Source organism: Lichenostomus cassidix, unplaced genomic scaffold (assembly GCF_008360975.1).
Source record: "Lichenostomus cassidix isolate B80296 unplaced genomic scaffold, HeHo_3.0 HiC_scaffold_37, whole genome shotgun sequence".
Lineage (NCBI taxonomy): Eukaryota > Metazoa > Chordata > Aves > Passeriformes > Meliphagidae > Lichenostomus > Lichenostomus cassidix.
The window spans coordinates 1,848,919-1,864,634 of record NW_028147279.1 but is presented as its reverse complement, the minus strand read 5'-3'; the positions used below and the strand labels follow the sequence as shown (position 1 = coordinate 1,864,634).

The following is a 15,716-nucleotide window of genomic DNA, read 5'->3' as shown; positions in this document are numbered from 1 at the left end:
ACATCCATGGGTTTGGTGACCTTTTGGGGTCAACTGGCCTCTCCTTGGGTTTGGTCAAACCCTTGGTGGACATCCATGGGTTTGGTCAACCAAGACCTCATTGGATTTGGCCAAACCCTTGGTGGACCTCGTTGGGTTGGGTGACCTCGTTGGGTCAACCAAGACCTCGTTGGGTCAACCAAGACCTCATTGGGTTGGTCAAACCCTTGGTGGACATCATTGGGTTGGATGACCTCATTGGGTCATCCAAACCCTCGTTGGGTCAACCAAGACCTCCTTGAGTTTGGTCAAACCCTTGGTGGACCTCGTTGGGTTGGTCAAACTCTTGGTGGAGATCCTTGGGTTTGGTCAAACCCTTGGTGGACTTCATTGGGTTTGGTCAAACCCTTGGTGGACATCCTTGGGTTGGTCAAACTCATGGTGGAGATCCTTGGGTTTGGTCAAACCCTTGGTGGACTTCATTGGGTTGGGTCAACCAAGACCTCGTTGGGTTGGTGACCCCTTGGGGGAACTCCTTGGGTTGGCCAAAGTCTTGGTGGACATTGGTGGACACAAGGTCAACCAAGGCCTTGCTGGGTTGGGTGACCTTTTGGGGTCAACCAAGCCCTCAGGTTGGTCAAACCCTTGGTGGACATCCTTGGGTTGGGTCAATCAAGGCCTCGTTGGGTTGGTCAAACTCTTGGTGGACCTCGTTGGGTTGGGTGACCTTATTGGGTCAACCAAGCCCTTGTTGGGTTGGTCAAAGCCTTGGTGGACATCCTTGGGTTGGATGACCTCGTTGGGTCAATCAAGAGTTGGTTGAGTTTGGTGACCTTGTTGGGTCAACCAAGACCTCGTTGGGTCAACCAAGACCTTGTTGGGTCGACCAAACTCTTGGTGGACCTCATTGGGTTGGATGACCTTTTGGGGTCAACCAAGCCCTGCAGGCTGCCGGCGCACACCAGGGGACGGCCGGAGTCACCCTGGGGACAACCAGGTGACCTCTGAGGGTTGGGTGACCTCGTTGGGTCAAACAAACCCTCATTGGGACAACCAAGACCTCGTTGGGTTGGCCAAACTCTTGGTGGACATCCTTGGGTTGGGTCAACCCAGTCCTCCTTGGATTTGGTAAAACCCTTGGTGGACCTCGTTGGGTTGGGTGACCTCGTTGGGTCAACCAAGACCTCGTTGGGTTGGTGACCCTTGGTGGACCTTGTTGGGTTGGGTCAACCAAGACCTTGTTGGGTTGGTCGAACCCTTGGTGGACCTTGTTGGGTTGGGTCAACCAAGACCTCATTGGGTTGGTCAAACCCTTGGTGGACCTTGTTGGGTTGGGTCAACCAAGACCTCGTTGGGTTGGTCAAAGCCTTGGTGGACATCCTTGGGTTGGGTGACCTCTTGAGGTCGACCAAGACCTCGGATTGGCCAAACCCTTGGTGGACATCCATGGGTTTGGTCAACCCAGTCCTCCTTGGATTTGGCCAAACTCTTGGTGGACCTTGTTGGGTTGGATGACCTTGTTGGGTCAACCAAGACCTCCTTGGGTTGGTGACCCTTGGTGGACATCCTTGGGTTGGTCAAACTCTTGGTGGACCTTGTTGGGTTGGATGACCTTTTGGGGTCAACTGACCTCCCCTTGGGTTTGGCCAAAGCCTTGGTGGACATCCTCGGGTTGGGTGACCTCGTTGGGTTGGGGGAACTTTTGGGAATTTTGGGGAGAATTTTGGGAAGATTTTGGGGAATTTTTGGGAAGATTTTAGGGGATTTTTTTAGGGGATTTGGGGACATTTTGGGGAATTTGGTGAAGATTTTGGGGGATTTGGGGACATTTTGGGAGATTTTGGGGGATTTTGGGTGGATTTGGGGAGATTTTGGGGAGATTTTGGGTGATTTGGAGAGATTTTGGGGAGATTTTAGGGTGGAATTTAGGGGAGATGTTGGGGAAGATTTTGGGGAATTCCGAGTGGATTTTTTTTGGGATTTGGGGGAATTTAGGGTGGAATTTCTGGGGGAATTCAGGGTGGATTTTGGGGAGGATTTGGGGGATTTTGGGGATTTTAGAGTGGAATTTTGGCAATTTTAGGGGATTTTAGAGGGAAGATTTTGGGGGATTTCTGGGTGGATTTTTGTGGGGATTTTGTGGGAATTTTTGGGATTTTGGGTTGGGATTTTGGATTTTGGGGGATTTTCGGAAATTTAGAGTGGAATTTTTGGGGGATTTCAGGGTGGATTTTGGGGAGGATTTGGGGGATTTTGGGGGATTTTAGAGTGGAATTTTGGCAATTTTAGGGGATTTTAGAGGGAAGATTTTGGGGGATTTCTGGGTGGATTTTTGTGGGGATTTTGTGGGAATTTTTGGGATTTTGGGGTGGATTTTGGGAGGATTTTAGAGAGATTTTAGGGGGGATTTCGCGGATTTGGGGGAATTTTGGGGAGATTTTGGGGGATTTCAGGGTAGATTTCGAGGGATTTGGGGGATTTTAGTCTGAGATTTTAGGGTCAGTTTCAGAGGGATTTTGGGGGATTTCAGGGTGGATTTGGGGGATTTTGGGGTGGATTTTGGGGGATTTTGGGGTGGATTTTGAGGAATTTCAGGGTGGATTTTGGGGAATTTTGGGGTGGATTTTGGGGGATTCCAGGGTGGATTTTGGGGGATTTCAGGGTGGATTTCGGGGTGGATTTTGGGGGATTCTGGGCTGGATTTAGGGGGAATTTTATGGGACATTCTGAGGGATTTTAGGGAATTTTGGGGTATTTTAGCAGCATTTCAGTGGGATTTGGGAGTATTTCGGTTGGGATTTTGCAGGAATTTTCAGAATTTCGCTGCAATTTTCGGGATTTTGATAAAAATTTTCGGGATTTTGAGGCAATTTCGGGGATTTTCGGGGTTTTCAGGCCCTACCTGGCACGAGTCCATCCCTCCCTGGACGTTGCCGGCGCAGATCATGTTGTCGGTGATGGAGCCGGGGTAGAACCGGCGACACTCGGCGGCCGAGAACAGAGTGACATTGACACACTGCAGCACCTCGGGGTACGTCACTGCGGGGACACCGAGGGGACAGGGGTGGACATGGATGGACATAGATGGACATGGATGGACATTGGAACCATTGGGATGGACACAGGATGGACATGGATGGACATGGATGGACACAGGATAGAACCGGCGACACTCGGCGGCCGAGAACAGAGTGACATTGACACACTGCAGCACCTCGGGGTACGTCACTGCGGGGACACCGAGGGGACATGGGGACATGGGATGGACATGGATGGACATTGGAACCATTGGGGTGGACATTGGAACCATTGGGATGGACATGGATGGACACGGGGTGGACACGGGATAGAACCGGCGACACTCGGCCGCCGAGAACAGAGTGACATTGACGCACTGCAGCACCTCGGGGTACGTCACTGCGGGGACACCGAGGGGACAGGGATGGACATGGATGGACATGGATGGACATGGATGGACATGGATGGACACAGGATAGAACCGGCGACACTCGGCCGCCGAGAACAGAGTGACATTGACACACTGCAGCACCTCGGGGTACGTCACTGCGGGGACATGGGGACATGGGATGGACATGGATGGACATTGGAACCATTGGGGTGGACATGGATGGACATGGATGGACATGGATGGACATGGATGGACACAGGATAGACATGGATGGACATGGATGGAGCCGGGATAGAACCGGCGACACTCGGCGGCCGAGAACAGAGTGACATTGACGCACTGCAGCACCTCGGGGTACGTCACTGCGGGGACATGGGGACATGGGATGGACATGGATGGACATTGGAACCATTGGGATGGACATGGATGGACACGGGATAGAACCGGCGACACTCGGCCGCCGAGAACAGAGTGAGGTTGACACACTGCAGCACCTCGGGGTACGTCACTGCGGGGACAGCGAGGGGACATGGGGACATGGATGGACATGGATGGACATTGGAACCATTGGGATGGACATTGGAACCATTGGGATGGACACAGATGGATACGGGATGGACACGGGATAGAACCGGCGACACTCGGCCGCCGAGAACAGAGTGACATTGACACACTGCAGCACCTCGGGGTACGTCACTGCGGGGACATGGGGACAGGGATGGACATGGATGGACATTGGAACCATTGGGATGGACATGGATGGACATGGATGGACATGGATGGACACAGGATAGAACCAGCGACACTCGGCGGCCGAGAACAGAGTGACATTGACGCACTGCAGCACCTCGGGGTACGTCACTGCGGGGACATGGGGACAGGGATGGACATGGATGGACATTGGATGGACATGGATGGACATAGATGGACATGGATGGACATGGGATGGACATGGATGGACATGGATGGACACAGGATAGAACCGGCGACACTCGGCCGCCGAGAACAGAGTGACATTGACGCACTGCAGCACCTCGGGGTACGTCACTGCGGGGACAGTGAGGGGACATGGGGACAGGGATGGACATTGGAACCATTGGGATGGACATTGGAACCATTGGGATGGACATGGATGGACACAGGATGGACATGGATGGACATGGGATGGACACGGGATAGAACCGGCGACACTCGGCGGCCGAGAACAGAGTGACATTGACACACTGCAGCACCTCGGGGTACGTCACTGCGGGGACATGGGGACATGGATGGACATGGATGGACACGGATGGACACAGGATGGACACAGGATGGTCATGGGATGGACATGGGGTGGACCTCAGACCACTGGGATGGACACCAGAATGAACCCCAGAATGGAGCTGAGACCACCAGGATGGACTCCAGAATGGACCTGACACCACCAGGATGGACCCTGGGATGGACCTGAGACCACCAGGATGGACACCAGGATGGACCTGAGACCACCAGCATGGACCCTGGAGTGGCTGGATGGACCTAGGAATGGTCAGGATGGACCTGGGACCACCGGGATGGACACAGGATGGACACAGGGTGAACCCAGGATGGACATGGGATGGACACGGAGGGACATGGGATGGACACGGAGGGACACGGGATGGACACGGATGGACCTTGGAATGGTGAGGATGGACACCAGAATGGCCAGAATTCCACCCAAAAATTCCACCCAAAAATTCCACCCAGAAATGCCCCAAAATTCCAAGTTTTTGGGGGAAAACGTGGAGGATTTGGAGGCCAAGGTGAGCTTGAGGTGACCAGTGATGACCAGGAGATGACCATAAGTTGGCCTAGGTTACCAGGAGAGGTCCAAAGTTACCACGAGGTGACCATGAGGAGACCCAGGTGACCATGAGGTGGTCCAAGTGACCATGAGATGACCATGAGGTGGCCTAGGTGACCAGGAGGTGACCCAAAGTACCAGGAGAGGATCCAAGTGACCATGGGAGGACCCAGGTGACCATGAGAGGACCCAGGTGAACAAAAGAGGATCCAGATGACCATGAGGTGTCCCAAGTGACCAGGAGGTGACTCAGGTGGACAGAAGTCAATCCAGATGCCTATGAGGTGCCCCAGGTGACCATGAGAGATCCAAAGTGACCATGAGAGGATCCAAGTGACCAGGAGGTGACCCAAGTGACCATAAGAGATCCAAAGTGACCATGAGAGGATCCAGGTGACCATGGGTTGATCCAAGTGACCATAAGGTGACCCAAAGTGACCATGAGAGGATCAAAGTGACCATGAGAGGTCCAAAGTGACCACAGGAGGATCCAAGTGACCATGAAAGGATCCAAGTGACCATAAGAGATCCAAAGTGACCACAAGAGGATCCAGGTGACCATGGGGTGATCTAAGTGCCCATGAGAGGTCCAAAGTGACCATGGGAATATCCAAGTGACCATGGGGTGACCCAAGTGACCATGAGAGGATCCAAGTGACCATGGGAGCTCCAAAGTGACCATGAGGTGACCCAAGTGACCATGGGAGCTCCAAAGTGACCACAAGAGGTCCAAAGTGACCATGAGATGTCCCAAGTGACCATGAGATGATCCAAGTGACCGTAAGAGGATCCAAGTGACCAGGAGTGGATCAAAGTGACCAGAAGTGCATCAAAGTGACCATGAGAGAATCCAGGTGACCATGAGAGGTCCAAAGTGACCAGGAGAGGACCCGAGTCACAATTAGAGGGCTGAGGTGACAATGAGGTGACCATGGGAGCTCCAAAGTGACCATGAGAGGATCCAGGTGACCATGGGGTGACCATCAGAGTTCCAAAGTGACCATGAGATGATCCAAGTGACCAGGAGTGGCTCAAAGTGACCATGAGATGATCCAGGTGACCATGAGAGGATCCAGGTGACCATGGGGTGACCATCAGAGGTCCAGTGTGACCATCAGAGGTCCAAAGTGACCATGAGATGATCCAGGTGACCATGAGAGCATCCAGGTGACCATGAGAGCTCCAAAGTGACCACGAGAGGTCCAAAGTGACCATGAGGTGACCCAAGTGACCATGAGAGGATCCAGGTGATCATGAGGGGACCCAAGTGACCATGGGGTGACCCAAGTGACCATGAGAGATCCAAAGTGACCATGGGGTGACCCAAGTGACCATGAGAGGATTCAAGTGACCATGGGGTGACCATCAGAGGTCCAAAGTGACCATGAGATGTCCCAAGTGACCAAGTGTCTGGTGAGGTGGTGGCCCCCCAGCCCGAGGTGACGCAGGCGGTGCCGGGCTGGGGCAGGCAGGAGGCCACGGCGATCGGCCGGACGCGCTCCGAGATGGCCGCAGGGACCAGGGGACCACGGGGTGACCATGGGGTGACCATGGGGTGACCATGGGGTGACCCAAGTGACCATGAGAGGATCCAAAGTGACCACAAGAGCTCCAAAGTGACCATGAGAGAATCCAAGTGACCAGAAGTGGACCCAAGTGACCATGAGAGGATCCAAGTGACCATGAGGAGATCCAAGTGACCATGACAGGTCCAAAGTGACCATGGGTAGATCCAAGTGACCATGGGGTGACCCAAGTGACCATGAGAGGATCCAAGTGACCATGGGGTGACCATCAGAGGTCCAAAGTGACCATGAGATGATCCAGGTGAGCATGAGGGGATCCAAGTGACCAGGAGTGGCTCAAAGTGACCATGAGAGGATCCAAGTGACCATGGGGTGACACAAGTGACCACGGGGTGACCCAAGTGACCATCAGAGTTCCAAACTGACCATGAGGTGACCCAAGTGAGCATGACAGGTCCAAAGTGACCATGAGGTGACCCAAATGACCATGAGAGAATCCAAGTGACCAGAAGTGGATCAAAGTGACCAGAAGTGCATCAAAGTGACCACCAGAGGATCCAGGTGACCATGGGGTGACCATCAGAGGTCCAAAGTGACCGTGAGATGATCCAAGTGACCAGGAGAGCATCCAGGTGACCATTGGAGATCCAAAGTGACCGTCAGAGGTCCAAAGTGACCATGAGAGGTCCAAAGTGACCATGAGGTGACCCAAGTGACCATGAGAGGATCCAAGTGACCAGGAGAGGATCAAAGTGACCATGAGATGATCCAAGTGACCATGAGGTGACCCAAGTGACCATGGGGTGACCCAAGTGACCATGGGGTGACCCAAGTGACCATGAGAGGATCCAGGTGACCACAAGAGGATCCAAGTGACCATGGGGTGACTCAAGTGACCATGAGAGGATCCAGGTGAGCATGGGGTGACCATCAGAGGTCCAAAGTGACCATGAGATGATCCAAGTGACCAGGAGAGCATCCAGGTGACCATGGGAGCTCCAAAGTGACCATGAGGTGCCCAAAGTGCCCACGAGATGACCACCTACCTTCGGGCGAGGTGGTGGCCCCCCAGCCCGAGGTGACGCAGGCGGTGCCGGGCTGGGGCAGGCAGGAGGCCACGGCGATCGGCCGGACGCGCTCCGAGATGGCCGCGGGGACCAGCAGCTGCAGCAGCATGATGTCATTGTCCTTGGTGGACGGGTCGTAGCCGGGGTGGGCAACCCTGCGGGCAACCATGCGGCGCTCCTCGCCCGCCTCGCGGCCGTACAGCCGGTGCTTGCCCAGGGCCACCGTGGTCACCCTGGGGACACAGACAGGTGAAGGACACCTGAGACAGGTGAGGGACACCTAAGGGACAGGTGAGACAGGTGAGGGACAGGTGTGGGGTGGGTAGGACACACCTGGGACAGGTTTGGGACATGAGTGACACATGGAGAGGCCATGGGACAGGTGTGGGACAGGTGTGGGACAGGTGAGGGACACCTGAGAAGACAGGTGTGGGGTGGGTAGGACACACCTGGGACAGGTGAGGGACAGATGAGGGACACATGGAGGGGACACTGGTCACCTTGAGGGACACGGGCGGGTGAGACAGGTGAGGGACAGGTGAGACCCAGGTGTCCCCAGGTGTGTGTTACCTGTCCCAGGTGTGTGTTACCTGTCCCAGGTGTGTGTTACCTGTCCCAGGTGTATCCCAGGTGTGCCCCAGGTGTGTCCCCAGGTGTCCCCAGGTGTGTCTCACCTGTCCCAGGTGTGTCTCACCTGTCCCAGGTGTGCCCAGGTGTGTCTCACCTGTCCCAGGTGTGTCCCCAGGTGTGTCTCACCCGTCCCAGGTGTGTCCTTACCCAGGTGAGGTGCAGTGCGCCGCTGTCACCACCCATCTCGGTGCCACCAGGACTCCCTGAGTGTGTCCCATGTGTGTCCCAGGTGTCCCAGGTGTGTCCCCAGGTGTGTCTCACCTGTCCCAGGTGTGTCCCAGGTGTGTCCCAGCTGTCCCCAGGTGTGTCTCACCTGTCCCAGGTGTGTCCCCAGGTGTGTGTCACCTGTCCCAGGTGTGTCCTTACCCAGGTGAGGTGCAGTGCGCCGCTGTCACCACCCATCTCGGTGCCACCAGGACTCCCTGAGTTTGCCCAGGTGTATCCCAGGTGTGTGTTACCTGTCCCAGGTGTGCCCAGGTGTGTCCTTACCCAGGTGTGGTGCAGTGCGCCGCTGTCACCACCCATCTCGGCGCCACCAGGACTCCTCCGCAGTAGAGTTTGTACATGTCGAGCACAGCGACCTGCCAGGGCTGCGAGTGAGGGACACACGCCCTGCCGCCGACCACCCGCGTGTCACCTGTCACACCTGGGGAGAGCAGGGACATTGGGGACATTGATCAGTGACACCTGTGTGACACCTGAGTGACACTGTGTGACACCTGTGTGACACCTGTGTGACACTGAGTGACACCAGGGCTGCGAGTGAGGGACACACGCCCTGCCGCCGACGACACGAGTGTCACCTGTCACACCTGGGGAGAGCAGTGAGAGATGTGTGACACCTGAGTGACACTGAGTGACACCAGGGCTGCGAGTGAGGGACACACGCCCTGCCGCCGACCACCCGCGTGTCACCTGTCACACCTGGGGAGAGCAGAGACACCTGAGTGACACTGTGTGACACCTGAGTGACACCTGAGTGACACCTGTGTGACACTGAGTGACACCTGTGTGACACTGTGTGACACCTGAGTGACACCTGAGTGACACCTGAGTGACACTGAGTGACACTGAGTGACACTGAGTGACACCAGGGCTGCGAGTGAGGGACACACGCCCTGCCGCCGACCACACGAGTGTCACCTGTCACACCTGGGGACATCAGTGAGAGACGTGTGACACCTGAGTGACACTGAGTGACACCTGTGTGACACTGAGTGACACCTGCCAGGGCTGCGAGTGAGGGACACAGGGGACATTGGGGACATCGGTCAGAGTCACTGTGTGTCACCTGTCACACCTGGGGACATCCATCAGTGACACGTGACACCTGCCTGTCACCTCCCGGTGTGTCACCTGTCACACCTGTCACACCTGTCACACCTGGGGACATCGGTCAGGATGGTCACGGCTCAGTTTGTCACCTCCTGTCACCTCCCTGTGTGTCACTGACCACACAGGTGTCACCTGTCACACCTGTCACACCTGGGGACATCCGTCAGTGACAGGTGACACCTGCCTGTCACCTCCCTGTGTGTCACCTGTCACACCTGGGGACATCGGGGACATCCATCGGCGACACCTCTGTCACCTCCCTGTGTGTAACTGACCACACAGGTGTCACCTGTCACACCTGTCACACCTGGGGACATTGGGGACATCCATCAGTGACACCTTTGTCACCTCCTGGTGTGTCACCCGTCACACCTGTCACACCTGTCACACCTGGGGACATCCATCAGTGACAGGTGACACCTGCCTGTCACCTCCTGTCACCCCAGACGTGTCCCCAGGCTGTGTCACGACATGTCACGATATGTCCCCTGTCCCTTGTCCCCAGGCCGTGTCGCGACATATCGTGACATATCCTGTGTCCCCTGACCCCGGGGCGTGTCCCCAAACTCTTGGCATGTCACGATATGTCATGATATGTCACGACATGTCCCCTGTCCCTTGTCCCCAGGCCATGTCGCGACATATCGTGACACCTGCCTGTCCCCTGACCCTGGGGCGTGTCCCCAGACCCTTGGCATGCCACGATATGTCACGATATATCACGATATGTCACGATATATCACGATATGTCACGATATGTCCCCCGTCCCTTGTCCCCAGGCCATGTCGCGACATATCGTGACACCTGTGTGTCACCTGACCCCAGGCCGTGTCCCCAAACACTTGGCATGTCACGACACGTCACGATATGTCCCCTGTTGTCACCCCCCCAGGCCATGTCGCGACATGTCACGACAGAGCTGTCCCCTGTCCCTTGTCCCCAGGCCATGTCGTGACATATCGTGACCCCTGGGTGTCACCTGACCCCAGGACATGTCCCCAAACTCTGAGCCATGTCACGATATGTCACGATATGTCCCATGTCGTCACCCCCCCAGGCCATATCGTGACATATCGTGACACCTGTGTGTCACCTGACTCCAGGCTGTGTCCCCAAGCCCTTGGCATGTCACGACATGTCACGACAGAGGTGTCCCCATGTCCCCAGGACAACCCAAAATGCCCCAAAAATGCTCCAAATGACCCCAAAAAATGATCCAAAAATGACCCAAAATCCCCAAAAAATGTCCCCAAAATAACCAAAATAACCAAACTTATCCCAAACTTCCCCAAATGACCCAAAATTACCCCAAATTACCCCAAAAATGCTCCAAATGACCCCAAAAAATGATCCAAAAATGACCCAAAAATCCCCAAATGACCCCAAAATTATCCCAAACTTCCCCAAATGACCCCAAATGACCCCAAAAATCACCCTGGAATCTCCAAAATCCCCAAAATTACCCCAAAATCCCCCAAAATAACCCCAAAATTACTCCAAAATCCAAAAATAAACCCAAAATCCCCCAAATTACCCCAAAAATGCTCCAAATGACCCCAAAAAATGATCCAAAAAGGACCCAAAAATCCCCAAATGACCCCAAAATTATCCCAAACTTCCCCAAATGACCCCAAATTTCCCCAGAATGACCCCAAATGACCCCAAAATTCCCCCAAAATCCCAAAATAACCCCAAAATCCCCACACTGCTCCAAAATGACCCCAAAATCCCCCAAAGTGACCTCAAAATAACCCCAAATTTCCCCAGAATGACCCCAAAAATCGCCCTGGAATCTCCAAAATCGCCCCAAAATTACCCCAAAATGACCCCAAAATCCCAAAATGACCGCAAAATTCCCCAAAATTACCCCAAAATTTCCCCAAAATCGCCCCAAATAGCCCCAAATCGCCCCAAATTACCCCAAAACACCCCAAAGTGACCCCAAAATGACCCCAAATTGCCCCAGAATGACCCCAAAAATCACCCTGGAATCTCCAAAATCGCCCCAAAATTACCCCAAAATGACCCAAAATTCTCCAAAATCACCCCAAATTTACCCCAAAATCGTCCCAAATTGCCCCAAAATCTCCCAAATGACCCCAAAATGACCCCAAAATAACCCCAAATTACCCCAGAATGACCCCAAAATCACCCTGGAATCTCCAAAATCCCCCAAAATTGACCCCAAAATGACCCAAAATTCCCCAAAATCCCCCAAATTACCCCAAAATGCCCCAAATTGCCCCAAAATGCCCCAAAATTGCCTCAAAATACCTCAAAATTCCCCAAAATTGCCCCAAAACTGCCCCAAAATGCCCCAAATTGCCCCAAAATCGCCCCAAATTGCCCCAAAACACCCCAAATGACCCCCAAATTACCCCACAATGACCCCAAAAATCACCTTGGAATCTCCAAAATCCCCCAAAATTGACCCCAAAATGACCCCAAAATTCCCCAAAATTACCCCAAAATCACCCCAAAATTACCCCAAAAATCGCCCCAAAATTGCCCCAAAATTGCCCCAAAATCCTCAAAATGACCCCCAAAATCCCAAAAATTTCCCCGAAATTGCCCCAAAACACCCCAAAATAACCCCAAATTGCCCCAGAATGACCCCAAAAATCACCCTGGAATCTCCAAAATCACCCCAAAGTGACCCCAAAATGACCCCAAATTACCCCAAAATCCCCACGCTGCTCCAAAATGACCCAAAATTACCCCAAAATTCCCTAAAATTCCCCCAAAATCGCCCCAAATTACTCCAAAACCCCCCAAATGACACCAAAATAACCCCAAATTGCTCCAGAATGACCCCAAAAATCACCCTGGAATCTCCAAAAATCACCCCAAAATTACCCCAAAATCCCCCAAAATCCCAAAATTACCCCAAAATTCCCCAAATTACCCCAAAATTACCCCAAAATTTCCCCAAAATCGCCCCAAATACCCAAAAATCGCCCCAAAATTGCCCCAAAACACCCCAAATGACCCCAAAATAACCCCAAATTACCCCAGAATGACCCCAAAAATCACCCTGGAATCTCCAAAATCGCCCCAAAATTACCCCAAAATGACCCAAAATTCTCCAAAATCACCCCAAATTTACCCCAAAATCGTCCCAAATTGCCCCAAAATCCCCCAAATGACCCCAAAATGACCCCAAAATAATCCCCAATTACCCCAGAATGACCCCAAAAATCACCCTGGAATCTCCAAAATCACCCCAAAATTACCCCAAATGACCCCAAAATCCCCCAAAATTACCCCAAAATCCCAAAAATTACCCCAAATGACCCCAAAATCCAAAAAATTACCCCAAAATCTCCCAAAATCCCCCAAAATTGCCCCAAACCACCCCAAATTACCCCAAAATGTCCCCAAAATGTCCCCAAAATGTCCCCAAGATGTCCCCAGGCCATGTCGCGACATATCGCGCCAGTCCCTCCCCTCCCCCCACGGCTCACCTGTCAGCAGCAGCAGAGCCACGGCCGCCGCCAGGGGGCGCCAAATCATCGCCGCTGGGGGAGAAATTTGGGGAATTTAGGGGATTTTGGGGTCATTTTTGGGGCGATTTGGGGTCATTTTTGGGGTGATTTGGGGTGAATTTGGGGAAGATTTGGGGCGATTTCCCAGGTTTTGGATTTTGAGGTTATTTTGGGTCATTTTTGGGTGATTTGGGGTGATTTTGGGGTCATTTCCCAGGTTTTGGATTGATTTTGGGGTCATTTTTGGTGAGTTTTGGATAATTTCTGGGTGGTTTGGGGTCATTTGGGGGAAGATTTGGGGTCATTTCCCAGGTTTTGGATCGATTTGGGATCATTTTGGATGGTTTGGGGTCCTTTTGGGGTCATTTTGGGGTGATTTTGGGTCATTTTTGGATTGATTTGGGATCATTTGGGGGTATTTTGTGTCATTTTGGGTCATTTGGGATCATTTTTGGGTGATTAAGGGTCATTTTGGGGAAGATTTGGTGGGATTTCCCAGGGTTTGGGGTCATTTTGGATTGATTTGGGATCGTTTTGGGGGATTTTGGGGTCATTTGGGGTCATTTGGGGTCATTTGTGGTCATTTTGGGGTCATTTTGGGGTGATTTCCCAGGTTTTGGATCCATTTGGGATCATTTTTGGGAGCTTGGGGTCATTTTTGGGGTCAATTTGGGGTCATTTTGGGGGTGATTTGGGGTCATTTTTGGGAGTTTTGGGGAGATTTCCCAGGTTTTGGATTGATTTGGGATCGTTTTTTGGGATTTTGAGGTTATTTTGGGTCATTTTTGGGGCGATTTGGGATCATTTGGGGTCATTTGGGGTCATTTTGGGGTAATTTCCCAGGTTTTGGGTGGTTTTGGATGGATTTGGGATCATTTTTGGGGTCATTTGGGGTCATTTTTGGGTGGTTTGGGGTCATTTCCCAGGTGTTGGATTGATTTGGGATAATTTTTGGGGGATTTTTGGGTCCTTTGGGGTCATTTGGGATCATTTTTGGGTGGTTTGGGGTCATTTTGGGGTCATTTCCCAGGTTTTGGGGTGGGTTTGGATCGATTTGGGGTCACTTTGGGATCATTTTGGGGTCATTTGGGGTGGTTTGGGGTATTTTAGGAGATTTTGGAGTAATTTGGGGTCATTTTTGGGGTGGTTTGGAGGTCATTTGGGGTCATTTTGGGGTTAATTTGGGTCACTTCGGGGAAGATTTGGGGTCATTTTTGGGGTCATTTTGGGGTCATTTCCCAGGTTTTGGGTGGTTTTGGATTCACTTGGGATCATTTTGGGTCATTTGGGGTCATTTGGGTCATTTTTGGGGTCATTTTGGGGTCATTTCCCAGGTTTTGGGGTTATTTTGGATTGATTTGGGGTCATTTGGGATCATTTTGGGGTCATTTCTCAGGTTTTGGGGTGGTTTTGGATAATTTTTGGGGTTATTTGGGGTGATTTTGGGGAAGATTTGGGGTCATTTCCCAGGTTTTGGATGGATTTGGGATCATTTTGGGGTCATTTAGGGTAATTTTGGGTCATTTTGGAGTTATTTGGGGTCATTTTGGGGGAAGATTTGGGGTCATTTCCCAGGTTTTGGATTGATTTGGGATCATTTTTTGGGATTGTGGGGTCATTTGGGATCATTTTGGGTCATTTTGGGGTGATGTTGGGGTGATTTTGGGTCATTTTTGGGGTCATTTTGGGGTCATGTCTCAGGTTTTGGGGTGGTTTTGGATTGATTTGGGATCGTTTTTTGGGGATTTTGGGATCATTTGGGGTCATTGGGGGTAATTTCCCAGGATTTGGGTTGGTTTTGGAAAGTTTTTTGGGATTTTGGGATCATTTTGGGTCATTTTGGGGAAGATTTGGGGTCATTTCCCAGGTTTTGGATTGATTTGGGATCATTTTTTGGGATTGTGGGGTCATTTGGGGTCATTTTGGGGTGATTTTGGGTCATTTTTGGGGTCATTTTGGGGTCACGTCTCAGGTTTTGGGGTGGTTTTGGATTGATTTGGGATCGTTTTTTGGGATTTTGGGATCATTTGGGGTCATTGGGGGTAATTTCCCAGGATTTGGGTTGGTTTTGGATAATTTTTGGGGTTATTTGGGGTCATTTTGGGGTCATTTTTGGGGAAGATTTGGGGTCAATTCTCAGGTTTTGGGGAGGTTTTGGATCATTTCGGGATCATTTTGGGGGATTTTGGGGTCATTTGGGGTCATTTTGGGGTTATTTGGGATCATTTTGGGGGATTTTGGGGTCATTTGGGGTCATTTTGGGGTTATTTGGGATCATTTTGGGGGATTTTGGGGTCATTGGGGGTAATTTCCCAGGATTTGGGTTGGTTTTGGATAATTTTTGGGGTTATTTGGGGTCATTTTTGGGGAAGATTTGGGGTCATTTCCCAGGTTTTGGATCGATTTGGGATCATTTGGGGTCATTTAGGGTAATTTTGGGTCATTTTGGAGTTATTTTG

General features: G+C 52.1%; 1 protein-coding gene and 1 long non-coding RNA gene across 2 annotated transcripts in view; both read right to left on the bottom strand.

The window, feature by feature from the left end:
- LOC146423598 (kallikrein-13-like) overlaps positions 1–13,287 on the bottom strand; it is a 26,789-nt gene extending 13,502 nt beyond the window's left edge. Inside the window, exons 1-4 of the mRNA XM_085044615.1 lie at positions 13,237–13,287; positions 8,926–9,082; positions 7,786–8,039; positions 2,882–3,018 (exon numbers count right to left, since the gene is read on the bottom strand). Coding sequence (XP_084900741.1) covers positions 2,882–3,018; positions 7,786–8,039; positions 8,926–9,082; positions 13,237–13,285 — 597 coding nt within the window. The 5' untranslated portion in view covers positions 13,286–13,287. The remainder of the gene's footprint in view (positions 1–2,881; positions 3,019–7,785; positions 8,040–8,925; positions 9,083–13,236) is intronic.
- On the bottom strand, positions 4,507–5,013 carry LOC146423599 (uncharacterized). Its single transcript, XR_014847430.1, has 3 exons — positions 4,994–5,013; positions 4,673–4,726; positions 4,507–4,578 (listed from the first exon to the last, which is right to left on the bottom strand). It is a non-coding gene; the product is annotated as an uncharacterized LOC146423599 (long non-coding RNA).
- Positions 13,288–15,716: the final 2,429 nt, after the last annotated feature.